Source organism: Heteronotia binoei, chromosome 5, assembly GCF_032191835.1.
Source record: "Heteronotia binoei isolate CCM8104 ecotype False Entrance Well chromosome 5, APGP_CSIRO_Hbin_v1, whole genome shotgun sequence".
NCBI lineage: Eukaryota > Metazoa > Chordata > Lepidosauria > Squamata > Gekkonidae > Heteronotia > Heteronotia binoei.
Window position 1 is genome coordinate 98795721 of NC_083227.1, and position 22492 is coordinate 98818212.

At 38.3% G+C, this 22492-nt stretch overlaps 1 protein-coding gene across 20 annotated transcripts in view; it reads right to left on the minus strand.

Annotated features, from left to right (window-relative positions):
- Positions 1-1101: 1101 nt before the first annotated feature.
- The window catches only part of ATP2B2 (ATPase plasma membrane Ca2+ transporting 2), an 895196-nt gene continuing 873805 nt past the window's right edge, over positions 1102-22492 (minus strand). For 11 of the 20 annotated variants that reach the window (XM_060239903.1, XM_060239910.1, XM_060239908.1 and 8 more), the window contains one exon: positions 1102-4646. In XM_060239903.1, the coding sequence (XP_060095886.1) occupies positions 4338-4646 (309 nt within the window). In that variant the 3' untranslated portion in view covers positions 1102-4337. Of the gene's footprint in view, positions 4647-9699; positions 9829-14944; positions 15117-22492 lie in introns of those variants that run through there. The other 9 variants (XM_060239911.1, XM_060239919.1, XM_060239918.1 and 6 more) reach the window with 6 other exon arrangements.

Below are 22492 nucleotides of genomic sequence, written 5' to 3' on the forward strand. Positions count from 1 at the left end.
CCAAAAATTTTTATGTCTCAGAATTTGTTTAAATACGTAGGAGTCTATTGCTAAATTTGAGTGCGAAAAGGTAGAATCAAAATGGAGAGATAATTGACATATCAGCTCAATATCAGCATTACAGCTACTGGGGATGTTCATTGAACTCTTATTAATGAGAATGATTTTCTCATCTATTCTATTACTCAGGAAAAAAGCTTTCACTATGCCTACTGGTTCAATGTAGACTTATTTGTATTCTCTTGCCAAGTGGATATAATTTTGCTACATTCTTACTTCCAGTTTTGTAATCAGGTGTATTAAAATTCTCCCCCCCCCCCCTTTCCTTTGTCCAATAAAAACTCTATGGCTCAATGCCTTGAGTAGTATAAAAATTGGAAATTTCATTTGTGATCTCTATTTCCCAGAAGACAAAAGGAGTTTAAAAAATTGCAACATTTGAAGTTATATTAGGGTTTTGATCTCAGAGTGGGAAGAGGACCACCCTGCTTGGAGAAGAATTGTAGAAATTCACCAACCATAGTAAAATGAAACATCTTAGGTTGAAATATGAAGGATATTCCAGGACAACAGACTGTATCTATTTTACCAAGGGAGCAAAAGCAAATTCTGTCAGAGAAGGGAAGATGCAAAAAGCAGCCCCTCATAAGTGAGCAGAGACTGATTATAGATGTCTGTTTCCCCATACATTTTATCACCTCTGACTTGTGGTAAAATCCCCCTTGGCAAGGCGGTACAGATGGCCAATGTAGTTTAGTAATCTGTGCAGTCTCACATGAATTAAAGCAAAGACAGCTGATTAAATTAAACCCAGCGGATACATACATGCTGTGGCTAATCACCATTTAGAAAATCTACTTGTCTGCAGTCAACCAAATCCTCAAGAAAACTCTTATGCCTCCTCACAAGTATCCTTCCTTCAGACACTGTGTCACATTTGGAGCATCACTACTGTAATACAATTAATCAGCAAACAATTTTTAACAGAATGTTGACCCCAAATCTTCAGTGTGACAACTCCAAAAATATTTATGATTGCCTTCTAATAAGCATACTAGTGGCTAGCAAAATCTGTGTTGTATTGACTGAAAGTGGAAATAATGAAGGATGTTATATTCAAGCTTTTATTGTACATGCTGCTTTGTGAATTTATTTTTTTTCCAATATCCACTTGTGCTTCTGCCAGGAGGTATTTATCAGACAGTAAGCAGCAAGAATAAAACGGTATCATTTGTTTCAAACTATAAAATAATTTACATCACATATTTTACTTTTGTGTGTTTTTGTTTTTGAAACCACAAACATTCCAGCATCACACTGTAGGAACAATAGAAAGCATAACCTTTTGCATAGTATTAAATGAACAGAGATAGTAGGTTTATTTACAATTATTGTCTAGATTTTAAAAAATTCATAAAAACAGATGAATGAACGTATAGTAGTAGTAATCCCCTAATGGAATGGATTGCCAAATGTACTGCTATATTGTTTCCCACAAATCTCATGCTTTTAGGTACAGCACTTAAAAAGCAAGCATTGTATGTAGTTGCAGTGAATATCAATGTATAGATTGTTTTGGTTTTTTGATCCATTCTTCCTGTCGTAGAGAGGCCAGGCAATAAAGAAAGGAAATATGATGAACAGCCTGAAGTTGAAAGGTCAGTATATGTCATTTCTTTCTTTCTTAAAAAATAGTCATTTATCATATACATAATGCACAGTTTCTGTTGACAGAAGCCGACGTTTCCTATGCATCACAGTTAGTGTATATTCTATTTCTTTTTCTACATATACACAGAATAAAGTGTTTGTTTCTTTTAAACAGTTTTTTTTCAAGTTTGCAAAATGTACCTTACTGGTCATTAAGAAACTGTATTACAATGTACACACACACACACAAATGAAATGAAACCAGGAAAAGTATTTGTCAAAAAACAAATAAAAAGCAAACCATCCATATTAAGATGTCAAAAACAAAAAAGCTTCCAGTGCCAAGAATTTTGTAGTTGCTTGAGTCCAAAGCTACATACATGCTTTCTCTGTATATAGGTTTTATTATTTTCTTTTCTGAAATGTGGTATTGCAAGTAAAATATAGAACCTCAGTGTTACACAGAAGCTAGTTAGTCATTTACAACCCAAAGTGGACCCTTACTAACATTCTAAGAATAAGCTGAAGTCAGCTCGGTGGGGTTTTCATGCCAGCTTTGAGAGTTAAGAAACAGGTAACACTGTTTGTAGAGCAGAGGACTGTGTAAGCCTGGGAAAGTTTGTTGTTCAGCTAGATGTCTGGATCAGAGTGAGCTATGTGGAACCAAAAGACACTTAAAGCATCTTTTAAGAGTCCAAAAGCTGGCAATTCAAACTGGCTAGAGCTTTACCTGGCTGAATAGTCATGGTGAACATTAGTCATTTCAAACTGCAGTTTGGCCAGGAATCTCATGTTGTCAGAAGAGTTTCTGGCTTGGAATAATTCTTCTGGCTATAGAGCCGTTCCACCTTATTAGCCAACTTTAAAACAGCAGACAATATAACAGCAAGTGAAGTTTTTGAGCTAATTAAAAGCACCCAGGCTCCCCCCCCCAAAAAAACACCTTTTCTGGCATAATTGATCATATTAATCAAAATGTCTTTTTGCACTGTACAAGTTTATGGAAAAGACTGTATGCTGAAAAGTCCCGAAGCAAACTTTGTATTAAATACAAAAGTCATTTATGAAAAATCTGTGACCCACAAAGTGCTTAGCATTCAAGTGGTTGACATAAGAATTATATATGCTTTTAAGTTACCAGGGCTGTTATCATCTTGAAAAATTAAAAATAAAGAACTCACCCAAAAGTATTAAGCTGTTCACAATGGCTTTCCTTATCAAAAGCACAATACATTGGGGGGGGGGGACAAAATAGGTGAATTCTCTAATATGTACTAATGTAAGTACAGGAAGACAAGCTTGGTTTAAAAATAATCACACAAAGCACATTTCAGTATACACTTCATAAAGTTTCATTCAGTTCTACATATGATATTTTCTTTTTTTAAAAAAAGTCAAAGCAACAAACCATAGTGGTTCTCATCCAAAATGCCAACAGCCCATATATTGCAAGAAAAAAATTCCTAACGTTCTATTAGAAAAGAATCAGCACACTGTATTTCAATACTAGTTTCATCTTCATACATAGCCAAATATAACTTATTTTGAACTGATATTCAGTAACTCCACTGAGCTTTATTTTTTAAAAAAATATGTTTAAGAAGCCATTGCAGTACACTTAAATAAGGAAATGGCCTAGTCATTGAGTATTGCATCAAAACAAGGTCAAACAATTCATTAAAAAAGAGTGAGAGAGAGAGCAAAAAACCTGATCATTTAAATTTGTATTTAAAACAAAGGAAGCCATTCTGTTTCATTGCCTTCTATATGGGATCACGATGCTACATCCACTATGTTATATTTTGGCTTCTTTTGTTATTTCCTAGCATTATCTACATTTAAAAAAACCCCAAAAAACTAACAGGCAAAATCAGATCACAGTTGTAATAAAACATCCAGGGTGCCATATTACAGAAATTTTCATGGAACTGAGCAATTTGTATATTATCTCGGCAGGAAGTGCTGTCTTAATCCTACAAATATTTAAGGATATTATCTACAGGTCTGTAAACAAATTACATTCTTTATTTTTAGGACATAAATAAGTTAAAATAGAGCAATTTGAGCAGAAAAAGGCAACATGCCAACAAAGAAACTTTATATATATATATATCTATATATATATATAAAACAATATATATATGGATATATACACATGTATAGTTATAATATATCATGTATATATTTATATGTATATATCTCTATATATAGTCTCATAAATGCTTATTAGGTTCCTCTGTCCAACTGGTGCAAATCTACTGTGCAAGTTAAGCTTTGCAACTTCAAAAAGTTATTTAAATTAATCTATACAACTGAGTCCATGCCACACAAGCATTTTAAAAAAAACCTCACAGACCAGTGAATTGGATAAATAGCCTCAAAGAAGTCCTTTGCATTTCCTGCTTAAGGAATAAAAAGAAGGGAGAGCTGGAAGTGGACAGTACATTCATGCAGGAGGGCATTGGTATTGTTTTCATTTTGTTTTGTTTTCTGCAGGGGCACAAGAAAGGAATATATAAATCAGCCATTCATTCTTTCCCCCAAATCACCGCAATCAATGTTTAATTTTCATTCCTTTTTTTCAAAGCAGATAGGAGTTCAAACAGCTTCTCAGCCAGCATTGTTTATACATATTTTCTATGTATATATTAATATTTATATTAATATTTTTGCAGTGACATTTTCAGCTAAAGTGATGTCTCCAGGCTATGAATCGGGCTTCCTGGACTAGAAGAGGTAGCTGATTTACTTGTATCAGTTGTAAGGTTTATTCCACTGTCAATAGCACTGTTGTTCTTGTTCAGCGAAGACGGTGGACTTGGGTTTTGCTTGAGAGCAGGGTCTTCTAGGTCTGCATCATCAATGAGAGGAATATGGGGCTGGGAATCTTCTATCCTAAATTCAGGATGAGTCATAAAGTTGTGAATGGATGTTCTAGATTCTGGTTTTTCTAAACCTTCATAGAGAGAGCTACGGAATGCCTTCACGACGCGGATCTGAGAGGAAGGGGGAAAAACAAGAAGAGAGATGTCAGTGCTAGCTGCCTTTGCAAACTCTTATACAGTGATTCTTGGGGGAGGGGATAAGAGAATGTTGCGTATGGTTACGGCAGAGCAGGCAGCTGTAGTCCATAGTCTCTGGATGCTAAATGCATAAACAAGTGGCCCAGTTTTGTGCATTTTGAGTGTCTGAATCAACTGCAATGTTAAAACTGTATGAGTTTAAAGCCATCAGAAAACTGATGGGAAGCATTGTTTAAAGAAAGCGAACATCTGCTCATGTGATACATCCTAGTAAAAGACAAGCCATGTTAATTCCAATGCAAATGTAGAACCATGCATGTTGATAGTTTTGCCGTGAAAAAGTTAGAAAGCTTATTATGTTTTTTTAATTCTTATTTGTATAGGAAAAAAAAACACAAAACAAATCACATATCTCAAACAAGAAAGCACAAAACAGACACAGTTGGATGGATAGGTATGAGAGACAGACATAGGAGCCAAATGGAAGAACAGAAATGCGTGTTGTTGTTTTTTTTTTAAAGCGAGATCTAAATGAAGCAGCCAGGAGCACACAAAAAGCCAAGCAAACAAATACTTAGTCAAAAAACCATGCTATACAGAAAAAAAAATTCACAACTATCACGAACACAGCTAACTGGCACACAACAACTACACTTGGAAGCCTGGATAATGTGAACATGTATTTGTTTATCAAACTTTTATTTTTATTTTGCCTTCATGCATATGTGAGGTAAACACTCGAGTATAGACCCACTGTTCTAGCCATTAAAAAAAATAAACATAAAACCTTATTAATAAACAAGAAACACTAGAAAATCATACAGTAGTTACTGCATTTCAAAACAAAACTCCTTAATTTTCTGTGTCTCAAAATTGTGAATGTTTTATGCTTCATCTGCAGTACTTGAATTATGCCCATTTGATTACACCAAGATCTTTTTAACCCTTTGCTCTTTGAACCACAGAACAAAGGGGAAAGCCAGCTGAAGGAGATCATCAGTAAGATGTCATGACAGCACTCATTTACTCTGCCTGCCATTAGGTGCAGGAGCTGAAGAAGGTGTTGCTGGGTCAGGAAAGGGTAGATAATTTCACCAGCACTGAAATGGGGAAGCATCCTGAGTATATTCTTAAAAAATTCTCTTAAATGTTACTAGTGAGAAAAGACAGAATTTTCTTGAAGGGTTAATCTATAGAGAAATAAACAGAATGGCAAATATGTCAACTCTTGTGAGATGTATTGTGACTAAAAATGAATTCTGTGGTTGTTGATCTTTTGTCTTGTTCTCTAATTATGAATGAAGAATTAATGCTAATCAGAATGAGATACCACTACTACATGCTTGTGGCAGAACTGTTGCAAGTATTCCACTGGCTAGCATGTGTGCTTCTTAGGCCCCATTTCATGGAAACTCTCATGCCTAACACGTCCAAAATTTGTAAATAATAATAGTAATAATAAGAAAATAAAAATCCAAAACCAGATTGTGAGCCCAGAAAGAGCCCCAAACTCCAAGCTATATTAGAAAAATCTGCATGAGAATTGCTAAAAATTCTGAAAGAAGTCTATGTGAACCAACATCTGACTAGGCAGTAGGTTCAGTCAGATTTTTTTTTTTAAAGACAGCACAATGGAACCCTGACCTCAATGGCCCAGGCTAGACCAAATTTGTCAGATTTCAGAAGCTAAGCAGGGTTGGCCTAAATTGGTATTTGGATGGGAGGCCACCAGAGAAATCCAGTGTTGCAATGCAGAGGTAAGCAATGGCAATCCACCTCTAAACCTCTCTTGCCTTGAAAACCTTATAGGGTCACTTTAGATTAGCGTGATTGGATAGTCACTTTTTAACTTTTGACAAGTTCACTGCATGGCAGCTGTAGTAAAAGGGCAAGATGTTAGCTTCTAACCCTTTGCACCATGATACACCTAGTGTTGCTATGTCCCCACCTCTTTGGATTTCCAAGGGGTTAAGAGTGACTGCTTCATGCTATTAGGAGTTATCATGCAGTAAGGTCTTAAGTAGCTCTTAACATCCAGTTGTTGGTAATCTGGTATCACTGTTATGCTGAAATCCTAAATTTACCTACTTGGACATAAGTCCCACTGAAATCTTGGAACTTCCTACTGATTACAGTTGCTTAGGATCAAGCAGTTAAGGACAGTAACTTGGCAGCCAGGACTGCAATGTCTTTTTTGGACAGAAGTTATTACTGCAGAATTAAACTACAGCATTGCACTTCATCAAACATTTCTCCCTCTGCCATAAAATGTAGTCCTCATTTGATAATTTCTTTTTTTTTTTTGGGGGGGGGGGGCTTCTAATTTTTCTCAAGAACTGGTGTTTAAGTGGCTTACCACCCTTGCCCCGTGCTTTGCACCCAGGTGTGGCTCTTTACAAACCAAATCAGCTGCAACATTTGTGCCTTTTTTAAAAAAAATCAAATATTATTATTTACAAAGCACTTCTTTACAGTAGCAGTGGCCTTATCACACGGGCAGACAGTTTAGACAGTAATGTCCTCACACACTGACCTAGCTTAGTTTCAACTGCCTTCAATGAGTTCAGCATGTAATCAAACTGTCTGCATGACAGTTACTAAGGACTATTAAAAATGTCAAAGTAGCAGTCCATTAGAATTGCAAGCAGCACTGAAACAGTGTAAAAGCAAAAACAAAGGCTGTGTATGTAAAGTTTTCATCGTAATTCCTGCAACTGTAATTTTACTGTAATTCCTGCACTGTAGCTCCTGCAACAAAAACGTTTGCTTGCCTGGTCCTTACAGGCTCTGCTTTGTAAAAAAATTAATGATAAAAGAATCCAAATGGTCATCTAAGTGTCTCCTTGCTTTGACCACCCATAGCTGACATGCAGCAGTAAAGAATGCCTTGAACAGGTATTTTAGAGAGCTCAGAAAAGGACAAGGAGAAAGAAAAACATGCTTCAGAAGGAATGTTCATGGCCTTATGAATTCTTTTGATATCTAATACACTAAGCAGTTAGGTTTCACTTTAATCTTTGTTTTATAAACCTGTGTTTTGAATTCAGTTTTGCCAGGTGTTTATAATCTGAGATGATGATGATGAAGAGTTGGTTTTATACCCTGCCCTTCACTACTTAAAGGAGTCTTGGAGTGGCTTATAATCACCTTTTGAGGTAGGTGAGCTGAGAGAGCTCTGAGAGAGCTGTGACTGACCCAAGGTCACCCAGCTGACTGCATGTGGAGGAGGGGGGGGGTATCAAACTCAGTTCTCCAGATCAGAGTCTGCCACTCTACCTACACCATGCTGGCTCTCAATCCAAAGGTCAGAGAATCTCATTGTCATTTGTAGTTCTTAAAGAGAAAAAGTGTAGTCCAAAAATTAACATCCCATCTCAGAGTGGGATTATAAATACTGTGAATATATAACAAACAACTGTGAAAACTCTATGCACTAAATACAATGTAATACATTTTATAAGCATAAATCTCCCCACATGTATTTCACAGGAAATTTTAAAGTATTATTATAACTTTGTTTGTTACACAATTTAGTATTTATATTCTGTGAGATTGTGACTGGACTGGAATTTGCTGAAAACAATCCAGTGATTACTTCTCTGCAGGTTAGGCCCAAGTCCATAAATTTAATCACAGAACCTATTAGTTCTCTATATCACTAGCCTGTAAAATCCTATATTTAGGATTATATAGTTTATTAGGAAGGAAATGTCCTTCATTCCTATCAGTGTGTCTTCTTGTGGTTAATCAATTAAAATGAATCAGACAAAAAGATCACAGGGTCTCCCTAGGGTTGCTGGGCTGAGCCTGAAAACCAGCGGAAGTGTTGGGGGTGGGGACATGGGGAGGTGTGACATCTGCAGTGTCTCTACATCACTTCTGGGGAAAAACCTGTGACATAGGGTAGCTCTAGGAAAAACATTTCATTCCAAGAAATACCTATGTCACTTCCAGGTTTTCCCAGAAGTGACTAATGACAGTGCTGACATCACTGGTTGTTCCCCCCCCACCTCCCGCCACTGCTTGAAGAAAGAACAGGCAAAGACTGCCAACAGGAGGCAGCTGTAGTCCTTCCCCTTTCTTTTGAAAGACAATATTTTTAATTTAATTTGCAAGAGTTTTAGAACTATGACTACACTTAAGGTGGGAAAAGCAATGTTCTTACTCAAGCCAGCAGCAGGGTGGTGCACATGCAGTTGATCTGTGGTGGTTAAATTACACTTTGGGGATTCTATGGAGTAACCTGGGAAACTGAACATTCACATACCATTTTGAGTTACATTTTATATATTTTCAAGCTGCCTGTTTTTATTTTTTGCTCAAAAATCAACATTAAGACCAACTAGCATTATTTTTAAAGGAAAGCACATAGATATATAATGTAAATTAACAACATCACTGAACTGAGACTTACAGTACTTGACTGTTAATGGTGATTTATAGTACTAGACTATAAGTTTATGGGCTACTGTTTAGAAGGATTGTTGATCAAGTGTTAGTTTTACTGTTATGATGTGTATACATGGTGGACAGACCAGAAATAAATTTCAACTACATGGCGATCATGTAATGGACGTTGTTTATGAACAAACAATGCCAAGGTATGACAAACAATGAGGTACAGCTCCCTTTTCTCACAGTAATGGATGCAACAGAAAGGATGAACTGTTCTTAACAAAGGACTTTGGAGAGGGTGGGGGGGACGACATTTCAGGACATTTTGACATGATTTTTAAGATTCCACTTCTTTCTTCTCTGTAGCTGTAATAAAAAGTATTTCAGTTTGCCCCACCCTGAAAGTTATCTCATATTTCATAAAGATATTTGCATCAGGCAAAGAAAAGAGAAATATAGTTTTTAGATACTGCAGATTTTAATCCCCATTGGAAAAAGAGAGAGAAATCTCTGATGAAGTCTAGAATACCACTCTTAAGTACAATAGTGCCACTTAAATACATAGGATCAGTTTTCAGGTCAACAGATGTTATATAGTAGGTAGCATATGGGCTTATACTCGAATGTTTACCTGGCTTCATATAAGCCAAGTATCTGGAGTTTGGTTCACATTCATGTCAGGCTCAAGGTTAAAGACTCACAACCTCTTTTTATTTCACTCTCTCCTGCTGAACCCTTTTGTCCAGTGATCTCTAGCCCTCTGGGAAAACAAACACATTTAATATTCAGAAAGTAAAGAGTAGGGCACTGCAAAAGCAAATAATTCAATTCTATAGAAAGGACAGTAAGGAGATTAATTTATAAAACAAAGCTTTGCCAAGAGATGCCAACTCTTAGGTTTAACTGATGCTGTTTTTGACTAGGGATGTGGTTATACAAAGACAAGTTGATCCTCAATTAGTAACAGATCATAGGTCCAGGTTTTCCTCATTTGAAAATATGTTCAAAATAATGAAAACACTGAAGGCCAGTTCATATTTTCTGGTGCCCTTATATGAGTATCTTAAGCACATTAACATGCAGTTCTTATGAGAAAAGGAATCACAATATGTATAGCCACTGCAATTTCTGTGATCAGTGACACTTGTTTGAGCTAGTGTAACAATGGAAACAGTAATAACCAGAGCTTTTTTGTAGGAAAAGCCCATCAGGAACTCATTTGCATATCAGATCACATCCCCTGACACCAAGCCAGCCGGAACTGTGTTCCTGTGAGTTCTTGCTCAAAAGACATCCTGGTAGTAACCACATCAGAGCCCCCTCAATCAGTAGATTGTACTACATCACTGTACGACATCAATGGGTGAGTGAATGACCACTATTCCATAATGTTTTTTTTAAAAAACAAACTGCAAGACTTTTTCAAAATAAGTAACATAAAATACAAGCTATGTCTTATTTTCCTCCCATTACTGAGGCCTGCCTTAAAAATGTCCACTTGGAAGGTAGACTTCACAGACAGCAGTATATTCAAAATTTTTATTTTTTAAAAAAACCTAAAATAAATTTCACTCAGCTGTTCATTTTCACTTTTCATACATGTTTATATCTTTGTATAACCAATACCCAAACAAAAAAGCTTTGCAGAAGTGCCATATATTGTTTTAAAATTTAGCTCTATAAAAATATTCATATACAAAGTAATCTTTTTAATTTAATTTTTGAGAAAGACGTACAAATTTCTCAGTTTTTAATGTGATAGAATGATAAAAGATGATGTGATTGATGGAAAAAAGTATATCTTAACAATTCTGAGCTTGTAAGTAGAGTTAGCCTCCAATGCCAGCCACAACACACATAACAATCACAGCGATGTTAGTTCAAAGGGACAGAGTATGTAGCCTTCATACTTTTTTTGTATGCTGGTCCCTGCCTGCCTTCTGGAAAGTTTTCTGGAGCATCTGATTATGTGATTGCTTGGGAAAGATCTACCTCCACTAACTTTCATTTATTAATTCTCATGAGATAAAAAGGTTAAAACAGAACAAAAAGCTCTGATGTGCAATTATTTTGTAAAGTTTAGTGTGATTAACAGAATAGTAATAAACGATGTTTGAGTCCAATGGCATCTTTAAGATCAAAAAAGTTTAATTTGGGGTAAAAGCTTTTCTGTGCATGCACAATTACACTTTCCAGTCATTTCAGTGACCTTAGAAGACAGTAACTCTACTGAGGATTGCACTAATAGTATAAATTAAAGACCATTTATATAATCATATTAGTATGAATGCCACTACTGTCCTTCATTAGCTGCCTTTGATAGAAATTTCTGATAGAGTGAAAGCAATGTGTGGGCCAAGACAAACAGCCCTCTGATAATGACTTAGGTAGTAGTAGTGTGCACAAAAAAAATCGTTATAATTTTGGATCCAAGCTTCGATTGGGAATATTACTGTGATTGCTTATTTCTAGGGAGAATAGTACTGATTAGAAATTCAAATCCATGTAGTTTTTTCAGGTGTCAGAATTCAGGATAAGATTGCCAGGTCTTACCTGGCTGCAGCGGGGGACTCCAGTTCTTTTTGTGCACCATGATGACATTACCTGGAAGTGACATCATCCATTGGGCACATCATGTGGGGGACTTTCTATTATTTAGGGGAAACTCTATGGTTAACATAGAGTTTTTCTCCAAAAGATAAAGTGTCTCCCATGTGACATGCCTGGCATGATGACAGTATCTCTGGGTGATGTCATCACGCTGGGCACATTGGGCATACCGGAGCTCTTTGGGGGCGAGGCTCTCCTCGCTGGCCAGCTCCACAACAGGCAGATTGGAGGCGTCAAAATTGGGGGAAGCCCCACCCCCATTGAGGGAATGGGAACCCTAATTCAGGAACATTATTTTCAATGGGAAATGTGTATCAGGGTCTGAGGCAGCTGTTCGTGAAGGTAATGGCATCAAATTTGCACAGAACATAGTCCTCCCTCTAGCCTAAAGATCTCCCCCCACAAGTTTCAAGCTAGAACAGAGGGTTTCAGTTTTACAGACCCCTAAAGTAGGTGTCTCTCTGTGCAGCTGAAATTCTCTCTACTGATTCCTAAAATGGTGATCGAGCAGCTGCTAGCAGGAGAGCTCCAGCTGGCCACAGCACTAAAGGGGGGGGGGGAGTCTGCATTTATTTCATTTTTCTACTCTTACAGAAACTGGCCAAAACCTCTGCATTTGTCCTCCCTTTGTTTTGTGATCTGTTTCCTTTCACAAAGTGAAAGTAGGTTCTTTCACAGACCCCCACTTCCCTTTCCATCAGTCTACCATTATTCCCTATGATGGAAGGACTTTTTGCAGGGTCTGGGGTGCCTGTTTTTCAACCTACTGACACCAAAGTTAACTTAGAGTGCAGCCTGTCCACTGAAGAACTCTCAAGTTTCAAATAAATTGGACAACAGGTTGAATTCTACAGCCCCTGCTCTCTATTTTCCCAGCATAATACTTGCAAAGAACAAAATGGCTCCACCTCCACAAAGAAAGAGGGAAAGAGAACTGCAGCTGTCTGTGGCCTGCCTCCAGAAGTGATTGACTGGAAGTGCTCTGTGAAAAAAATAGTAATGCCTTGCAATATTCTATAAGATTTGGGTTAAAACAGGAACACCCACTTTGAGCCTCCAGAAATCTTATCCCTCAAAAACAGAGCCTGAACAGTCTAAAAAAGTCCAGAGATTATTCAGGTCCCAAGCTGCATTGTGAAACATTCTAGGCATTGTGAGAAATAAATTATTTTCTCCCCACCCTCAACATCTGTGACTGAAAAGAGGGCTTGTTTAACAATTCTGTCAAGCAGTGCACACCATTTAAAGGAAGAACAGGAAAAGCACAGGCATCAAAAGCAGAAGATCCTGCAAGCTTTCATATCTTCCCTGCAGTCATAACTAGACAAGATACTGGAATTCTGTGACTGGACCTCTTGTCTCTATAGTTTTACTAGTAGGAAACACAGAAAAGCATATGTTTCAGTGGGATAGTGTTGCTGGGAGAGGAAGCTTAACCTTTCCCTTGTGTTAGGAGCTGATATCTGTCCTGATAGAGAAAACATGGAAGTGTCCACATTTTCCCTTTTGGGGCAAGTAATAAGCAACATTAAACCAATGTCTCTTGATGCTTGACTACTGAATAATTTAGGATGGTGCACACATAGGAATATCATTTCCATCGTAATTTGTAATTTTTTAAGGCTATGTGATTCCCCCCCCCGTCTGTAGAAAGAATACACTAGGACATTCATTTGTTGAAAGACTACACCAGGACACTCCTTAAGTGCCATCTTAAAGATTACCATACATTTTAGAGTTAAATGTCTCCTATAGGTTTTAACTTAATGTTGTTACCTGCCCTGAGCCTTACTATGCAGGGGATAGCAGGTTGTAAATAAATAAATGGGGCTGTACTCCCTTTGAAGGAACAGGTAGTCTGTGAGTGCTCTTGGACTCAGGCTTACTGCTGGGTAAACAGCTGGCAGCTCTGGCCCAGAGTGCCTTCTACCAGCTTTGACATTTGTATAACCAATACTCAAAACAAAAAAGCTTTACAGAAGTGCCACATATCATTTTAAAATTTAGCTCTATAAAAATATTCAGATACACAGTAATACCTTTTTAAGCAGAACCAGCTGCAGCCATTCTGGGGCAGAAAAGAGCTGGGCACTGTGGTTACATCTAGATTATTGCAGTACAGTCTACATGGGGTTGCCCATTAAGTGTTTAGAAACTCAGCTGATGCAGAATGCTGCAGCCAGGATGTTGACTGGAGTGGGTCACAGGGACAGAATCAAGTGTTGACCCATCTACACTGGCTCCCAATTTGTTTCTGGGCAAGGTGTGGTCCTCTAAAGCCCTACGTGCGAAGGACTGCCTACCCTCTTACAAACCTTACAAAGTTCTTGCTCTGAGTGCCCCTTCCTTCTGAGATTAGCTGGGTTGTTGTTATCTTCCTTTTGTTGTTATCTTCCACCAGTATGTGAAGACTTTTTCATTTCATCTGCTTTTCCCTCAGTGATCCTCTTTTCCTATGCTTTTCATTGGTGTTTTTATGAATGTGCATTTTATATATTGCATATATATTGTAACCAATGTCCCCTCTAAGCTGAGTTACTGTGAACTTGCTCACAGATTTTTGGCCTTTGGCTCACACATTTTTTCTTAGCTCAGGAAGGATGGACCCAGAACAAATTGATTTATGCAGCAGCCAAAGCGCTCGCCCACAACTTTAATGCCAGTAGCTTACAAAGTAGAACTTTTGTTTACAAGACACCACAGCTTAGAGGGAGCATGGTTGTGACTTGGTTTTAATTGTCTGAAAGATGTTTTTTTGTTCTTAAAATGTTTTTATTACACTTTTTCACTCTATTAGCTGCCTTGATGGCCCTGATGGAGGCAGAAGGGCAAGATTTTGTAAATAAATAAATAAACACACTTGGGTAATAATTTATTTGTGAATCATTCTGCATCCTACTGCATGTATGAGTACAGTCACTAGCTTAAAGGTCTATAGAGCAAAGCATCCTTAGAAAAATGAGGCAATAGTAAAAGTAGTTTGAAATTTTTTAGGAGAAATATGAGCAAACAAACAAGTGCAGAGATGTGTCATTTAGAGACATTTTAACTTGGGAAGAGATTGGCATTCAGACCTTAAGGCTAGGTACTGACAAATATGTTAGAAAGAATGAGGATCTGTAAAGAAATGTGCATCCAAATTCACATATTTTAGCTATGTGACTTAACGCAAGGGGTGAGAAAAAGGGGTTCAGTGTCTCAGTCCTGAATGACTGCCTCACAAATTGGCATCTCTGTAATCAGATGCATTAAGAATACACACTCACGCCCAGCTGCCGCAGCAGGTGTGCTGGTAGGAGAGGAAAGAGCATTGGATAACGAAACGTGGCTAGGGCTAGAAATATTGGTTACATCCTGGTTCTGGCTGGTGACGGAGGACTGTCTCCTGAGAGCTCCCTGAAAGGAAGTGCCACTCTTGAAAGTATTGACTACTTCAATCTGCAATGGAGGAAAGAATGAGACAAGTTGCTTGAGGAATGTATACAAGCTTTGAAACTGACAGGAATAATACTTTTAGTCATTTTCAGCTGCTCATACAAATGAAATTTCAGTTAATGACAGTTACTTTAAAAATGGAGAACCATAGACAAGCAGTTTCTGTATAGGGCAAGTTATGCAGCACCATCACAACCATGCCAATTTATCACAGCAGATTTGGAATGGTTATGGTCAGGAGGATAACAATGTTACCCAAGAGGTCTATGCCATTCAAGGGCTAGGATGGCACTGCCTTGTTATGTTCCAGAGATTCCTACAGACTAAAGGGTTGGAGCCTATACCTTCAAAAATAGTATGAATGAATGCAAATGATTTTTGTCACTTCCTCCTTCACACTGCAGCCCCCTACAGTCACTTTTAAGGGTTTTGTGAGAACAACATGGGATGTGGTTCACAAAGTGAAGCCAGATTGAGAACATGGCAAAAACTGCTACCCACTTCTTTTTGCACAACGCATGTAAGAACTTGTGCTAAAGTTGTGAAGGGACATTTCTTGGGTTTTTTTCTTCGGGTTTTTTAATTCATGTCACATACTCCTGACCCATCAGGTGGCATTAGGGGCTGCAGGGAGAGGCAGTAAAGATAATTTCTGTTAATTTGCTCCATTCATGGTAATACAGAATCTAACCTTCTAACTAGATATATTATATTTTTGTGTAGATTTTATTCAAAGTGGAAGGGAAAATGTATTCACTTGCAAAATTTTATAAATATATCATTAAAATAGATTGACATAACAGCAGTTTTTGATTAAAATAAATATCTCTAATATCTTTAATCATGACTTCATATTAGTTTTAGTTGCATTTAAAAACAGTAAATGTTGATCTTCTAAAGTTATTACATAAAATAACGTGAAAGCTCTGAGTTTTTAAGATTTCATTTACAAATAATTTATAACTTTCTCTGTCAGGTATACCAGAACATTTCTGTTCCTAAAACAAAAAAGTCCAATCCAAATACCTTTATTGGCATAGAAGTAAAAAGTACAGCATGACAAAGTTGCACAGAGTTTCAGTTATAAAAACTAGTCAAGCATCAAGAAGGGGAGCTAGTCTTTTGCTCCCTGATTGTTATGGCAGCCAAAAGGTACTTTGCAACTAGGCTAGTGGTATGGAAACATTGGTCAAATAACAGAAAGAAAACCAATTTTGCCTCAAGTAGTCCATAAAGGTTAGACAGGATAGGTTTGATTATACAGTCCTGCACTTCCCCATAAAAGTCAAAGTGAAGTAAAACATGGGTGACCATTTCGAGGTGCCTTCCATTACATGGGCAGAATCTTTCCTGATAAGGGATGTTGGCAAACCTCCCAGACAGTACCGTTGAGGGTAAAACATTAAGTCTTTCTAACATAAAAGAGTGGTGTAACTGGGGTGACGTAAACTGGGAAAGTAGGCAGTAGGCAGCCCATAATTTGGAAAGATACCAAATGCTAAAGGGGAACATGTTTTATGTTCAGAGGAACAAAGCGACTGTTTCTCAATATCTAAAATCCTCTGTTTCAGAATTCTGAATGCCTGCATTTTACTTAGCACACAGAGGTTGTCCAGGGAGACACCTATGTAATGTATTTTCTTCTGGATCTGACTATACCAATTAGAAACAAAGGAGTCTACTAGCATCATATGAATATAACTAGCAGGGTCTGCCCTAAAGTGTAGGTGTCGCCAAAACTATGGTTAGTAGCCATGCCCTGGTCTCAATCAAATGGGTCCCAGTTTCTAGGCACACTGCAGCATAACTAACACAGTTGGGGACCCCCAAAATGCGGCGTGGGAACACTGCCTGAAATTGCTCAAGTTGGAGATTGAAGGCGCAAATCCAAATGGGGATCTCATATAATAACTGAGATAATGTTTTGGAATTAAAAACATGAATGGTGGCTGGGACAAATTGGTTACCCTTCTTGTAAAAGAAGCTAACCACCGCAGACGAGCTACAAATGACTGCTTGCTTGCGCTGAACTGTCCAGTTATGATTGTACTGGAAAAAGACCCCCAAGTATTTAAAAGATTTCACCTGTTCAATAGTATTTCCCTTGAGGCACCAGCTTTGTGGTTTCCAGGACTTTGAGAATACTATAATTTTGGATTTTGCATAGTTGCGGCCTAGGTGCATTAACCCCAAAGATCACTTCTAACCAGGGAGTCAAACAGGGCTGTATTCTAGCCCCTTATTTGTTCAATTTATTCCTGAATGATCTGCCCCCTTCCCTAAATGCTATTGATGGTCACTTCCCTAAACTTGGGCCATATGCTATCCCTTTATTGCTTTATGCAGACGATACAGTTGTACTGTCACACTCGCAGAAGGGCCTCAAGTGCCTGCTACTAGCCTTCACTTCCTACTATGAGACAAATTTCCTGACTATAAACAGGAAGTTAAAAATCTCATTTTCCCCTCACTTAAAATATAATTTAAAAAAAAATCTGCCAATCTGCTTGTCTCACAGTACTTCTGGAGAGGACTGGTACTGCATTCATTATTCGGACTAATTCTTACGTGCCATGTTTCTTGGAAACAAAGACAAGTAAATATCATGCTAAAATTTTTAATACTGTAAATTTTAGACATTTTGTTCAGTTGTGATAGAATAAGGCTCATATATCTGTGTTTGTCATTAAGGGCTATTCTAGTCACTATGGCATGCCTACTTCAAGCCAATCACAGAAAAATGGTTGTAAAATAAATCTGAAAAACAGTTATTTTAGAACGAAACAGTAGAGGTTTAGCTACATAGAAGGAACCAGATCAATATACGCATAATAGAAATATTATTTTAGGAAAAATAATTTCACACAACTAGTTTATGAGATCTCAAAAGAAGATTTGTTTTTTACACTTTGCTTTTCTCTACTTCAAGGAGTTTCAGTGTGGCCTACACTTTTCTTCCCTTCCTCCCCCCCCCCCCCACAACAGGCACTTTGTGAGAGAGTTCTGAGAGAACTGTGACCAGTCTAAGGTCACCCAGCCAGTTTCATGGGGAGAAGTGCGGAATGAAACCCAGTTCTACAGATTAGAGTCCACCACTCTTAACCACTGTGCCACGCTGGCTCTCTATGCATACATAAGCCATTAGTAGAAACCTGGCTTTCTGTCCCCTTCATTACTGAAAGTGCGGATGTAAACTATCCATAAAATCAACAAATGTTGTTCAAGTTCATGTTTCAGTTGTTTGGTTCTTTTAATAAACTGGATATTGAACCTGCAGCCATTTTGTTGCACCACAGAAAGTTGATGATGTGGCTTGTTAAAACAACACAGAGGACTACTCTGAGGGAAAAGGACATGGGAACTTGCTGCATTAATTCAGTTTTTTGGATTGTTGCGAACTCCAATTGCATTCATCAAGGAATCACAAAGTACAATTCATATCTTTAATTCAGGCCTCGGCTTCTAGACAGGAGTATTGTAGTACCTTATACTGGCATGTCTTCAGAAGCTTTAATCCATGAATGTTTATGCTGAATTATTTCTGTTAATCTTTAGCGTAAATAACAGACGTACATAACAATTTAGAAGCCTCCAGCAAAGTTCAGGGATGTGAGGCGGTGAAGGAATACTCTTTCTCAAAATAACAACTGCTAGCAGATCCAAACTGAAACACAGGAAGCCACAACTCTACAAGTAGTTGTATTCCCAAGGACCATTAGAATAAAACATGGTAGATGACTCAACACTTTCTTCTGCCACACAGAGATCCCTTTTTAGGCTGTAGACCTGCTAAAATGGTTTCGCAGAGGAATGTCAAAAATACAGTTTCCTGGCTCCAGATCAGCTCCACATTTTCAAGTCTTCAACAAATGTCCAGCAAGTCACACTTTAAAGTGCCAGAAGACTCCTGCCAAAGACTTAACACTGCTTTGTTGTTGTTTAGTCGCACAGTCAATTCTGACTCTTTGCGACTCCATGGACCAAGTCTTGCCAGGCTCTCCTGTCTTTCACCATCCTCTTCCATCCATCATCTTCCACTTAACACTGCTACCCCTCTACAGTTAGCAGGCCATAATCGTCTACTGCGTAGCATAAATCTGTACACAAGGCTTCAAAAACTATATTTTGAGGAACCCATGTTGGATCAAATAAATTGCATTCTTGATATTTAAGAAAGTCACATTTTAACATTATGAAATCATCCTTCTTAAATTATAATTTAATGCAGAATAACTTTTCAGTAATGTAGAATTGTGGTGCACTCTCCAATAGAGACAATGAAAAAAGTACTTATGACTCCCTGTTAAGAGCCTACTATGGACATCACATTCTTAAACGATACAAATAATTAATTCTAATATTATTTCATGGAGTAGAACATGTGATGAAATTTAAAACTTCATTAAATCTATTAGCTTTTAAAATGCCACAAGTGTCCTCTTTGGTTTTTCATTCTTTTTCAAGTCAATAGATAGCTATAAAAAGAGATAACTAGAATCACAGCAGAAAATAAAACAAACTAGAAAATCCTTAAAAGTGAGGGCATTCATCTATATTATGACAGCAATATCAGTACAGTCAAAAACTCTGACACGTAGTTTAATTCCAAAGTTGGTATGTGAACTGTTTAGGATAGTAACTAAGTTTCGTGCTGATGTAAAAGGGACATATGCCTGAGGTCGTTTTCCCACTGACCTTACTCCGGAGCGACGTCCCTCTTCACCGTGCAGCGTCTGCACGGATTTCGCACCAACTGCTCCGCAGAACCCGGAAGAGCCGCAAAGTCCCGCGGCTTTTGCGTCGCAAATGTAAACTGGTTTTTGGCGGTTTACATTTGCGACGCAAAAGCCACGGGACTTTGCGGCTCTTCCGGGTTCTGCGGAGCAGTTGGTGCGAAATCCGCGCAGACGCTGCGCAGTGAAGAGGGACGTCGCTCCAGGGTAAGCCCTGTGCGAAAACACCCTCAGTGTCAGTATGGACGTATGGGCCAAATATGGATAGTGATAGCCAGGGGCATGTCAGGGAGAAGTAGGGCTTAGTCAGTATCCTAAGCCTTCTCAGCTCATGCCTCCTATGGTGCTGGTGTAATATTACCTCAGTTAATGTTACTTCAGTTACAAAACAGGCATAAGTATAAACAGTCCTACTGAACTCAATATTAAATGAAAACCAAAGTACTCCTACCAAACTTAACATGGCTACCATATAGCTTAGAATAGCAATTAAGTATGCAATCAATCACAGCTCTTCCATGGAACCTGGGTCTCAGGGGATAAGGCATGATGTTACATCTCTCTGGCATTATGTTAAGCACACATAATTATTTTATTTACTTATTGTATTTAGAATACAACTTTTGATAATGGAAACACTGGGGAAATTGCATGTTTTTCATATTTATCTAAAAGATTTACAAACCTACTATTTAACCCAAAATAGAGGACCCAAGGCAGGTGGCAAAACAGAACAATCCACATCGTCATCAATAAAGAAAAATAAATAAAAAGAACAACATTAATGTCTAAAACAGTATTTAAAACACCAGCCAACACAACAAAATGCAACACAGAGGCTGATTCCATAGTAGCAGTAGTTCCACTCTTCTGCTTTCCCCAGCTCAACCAACTGATTCCCCATCACATTTTGATCCACGGCTCCTTCCACTTTTCCTGGTCGCTAAAAAACAAGATCAGGAAGATGCAGGAATGGGGGGTGGGGTGGTAATTGGAGGGAGCTATGGGTCAAAATGCTGTCATGCAGCAACTGGTGGGGAATTGATCAGTTGAACTAGGGAAAGCAGAAGCCTGAGGGCAGAGCTACTGCTACTGTAGGATCAGTCAGAGACATTTTCTGCCTCTCAAAAGATGGCTTCCCAGCAAACATTCATAACCATATCAGCTCTCCTTTTCTGTTCCCTACTGGAACAGTTCCTTTTTACATAACAGCGAAGTTGATGCCTTCCTTACCCTCTCAGGGAGATTATTCTATAAAACAAAACTCACAAACATATAAGTATTCCTTCAAAGACACAAACAAAAGCTGATGATTTAAGGACAATGCACCTCATTCAGATACACATGGGAGGAGAATCCCATCTCAAACTCTAACTGATGGAAATGTCTCTTTTCCTCTCCAAGATGTATCTAATATGTATTGGTAAACAATCCTTTCCTGCTCTACAGATACTAGGCTCTAGCAATGTCCAACATAGGTGGAAGAAGGTATGCACAATGTGGGGTTTGGGGGGGCGGAAATCTTATGAAGAAGAAATCGCCTTTGAGCCTTTTGGAAGAGTTCATAGGTGATGCCTGTTCTCTCAAATCCATAGCTTATCACTTGAGAAAGTATTTGTTGGCTGTTGTTAACTACAAAACATTGCACATTACTTCACTTCTGTCTCGGCTCTTTGTAGACAGTCCTCTAACAAGGTTAGAGGCCAAGATGGATCCCATTCTCTGCTGTGCTGTTGTCACCTTTTATTTTCTATCCCAGATCCTGTACCACCACAAGCCAATTAACAGACAGGTGTATGACCATCATGGTTGCACCTATCATGGATACAAATAATAGGTACAGTTCTAGTAGCAGTCTATCAATAGAGCTTTTAAATGCACAGGAGTCTTGCTAGACTAATACTGAAGTCAATGCTCATAGAAGAGTTTAGTTCTGTTTATGACTGCATTGCAAGACAAAGCCCCTTTCATCTGACTGATTTTCAATAAATGCATTGTTTCACAGCTGAATCACTGGTTGAATTGCATTTGGTGGATAGAATTTCTTTACTAACCTCAACTTCATGTTATTTGCCTCAGTCGCCTTTAGCATCAGACTGTCACTGGGATCAAACTGACAATGTGCAGTTGAAAGAGGAAACTTGGGAATACATATTTCAGCTGCATAAGGACTGGGCTGAACTTCTGCTTCCCTATTTGTTGCGAGTAAGCCTTGACATGACCAGAGGCACGAGCCTTTTAGTCTGAGCCCTACCTGAGAAGACACTGGCAATAGCGTAGGAATGACCTGGCCAGTCCCAGAGTGACACAGCAGCTTGTGTGGAAATCATTGGCAGGGGATGGCCTGGGAAGACAATAGAATCATAGAGTGGAAGGGACCCCCAGGGTCATCTAGTCCAATCCCATGCACAATGCAGGAGATTCACAAATACCTCCCCCTAAATTCACAGGATCCGCATTGTTGTCCAATGGCCATCTAGCCTCTGTTCAAAAACCTTCAGGGAAGGAGAGCCCACCACCTCCCGAGGAAGCCTATGGATCCATGCAGGAGTGCCAACCAATGCAGCCTGACGAGTATGGAACCCACCATCATTGCCTCCACACACTCAACTGTGGCTAAAGCCAGGAAATATGCTACAAATACCA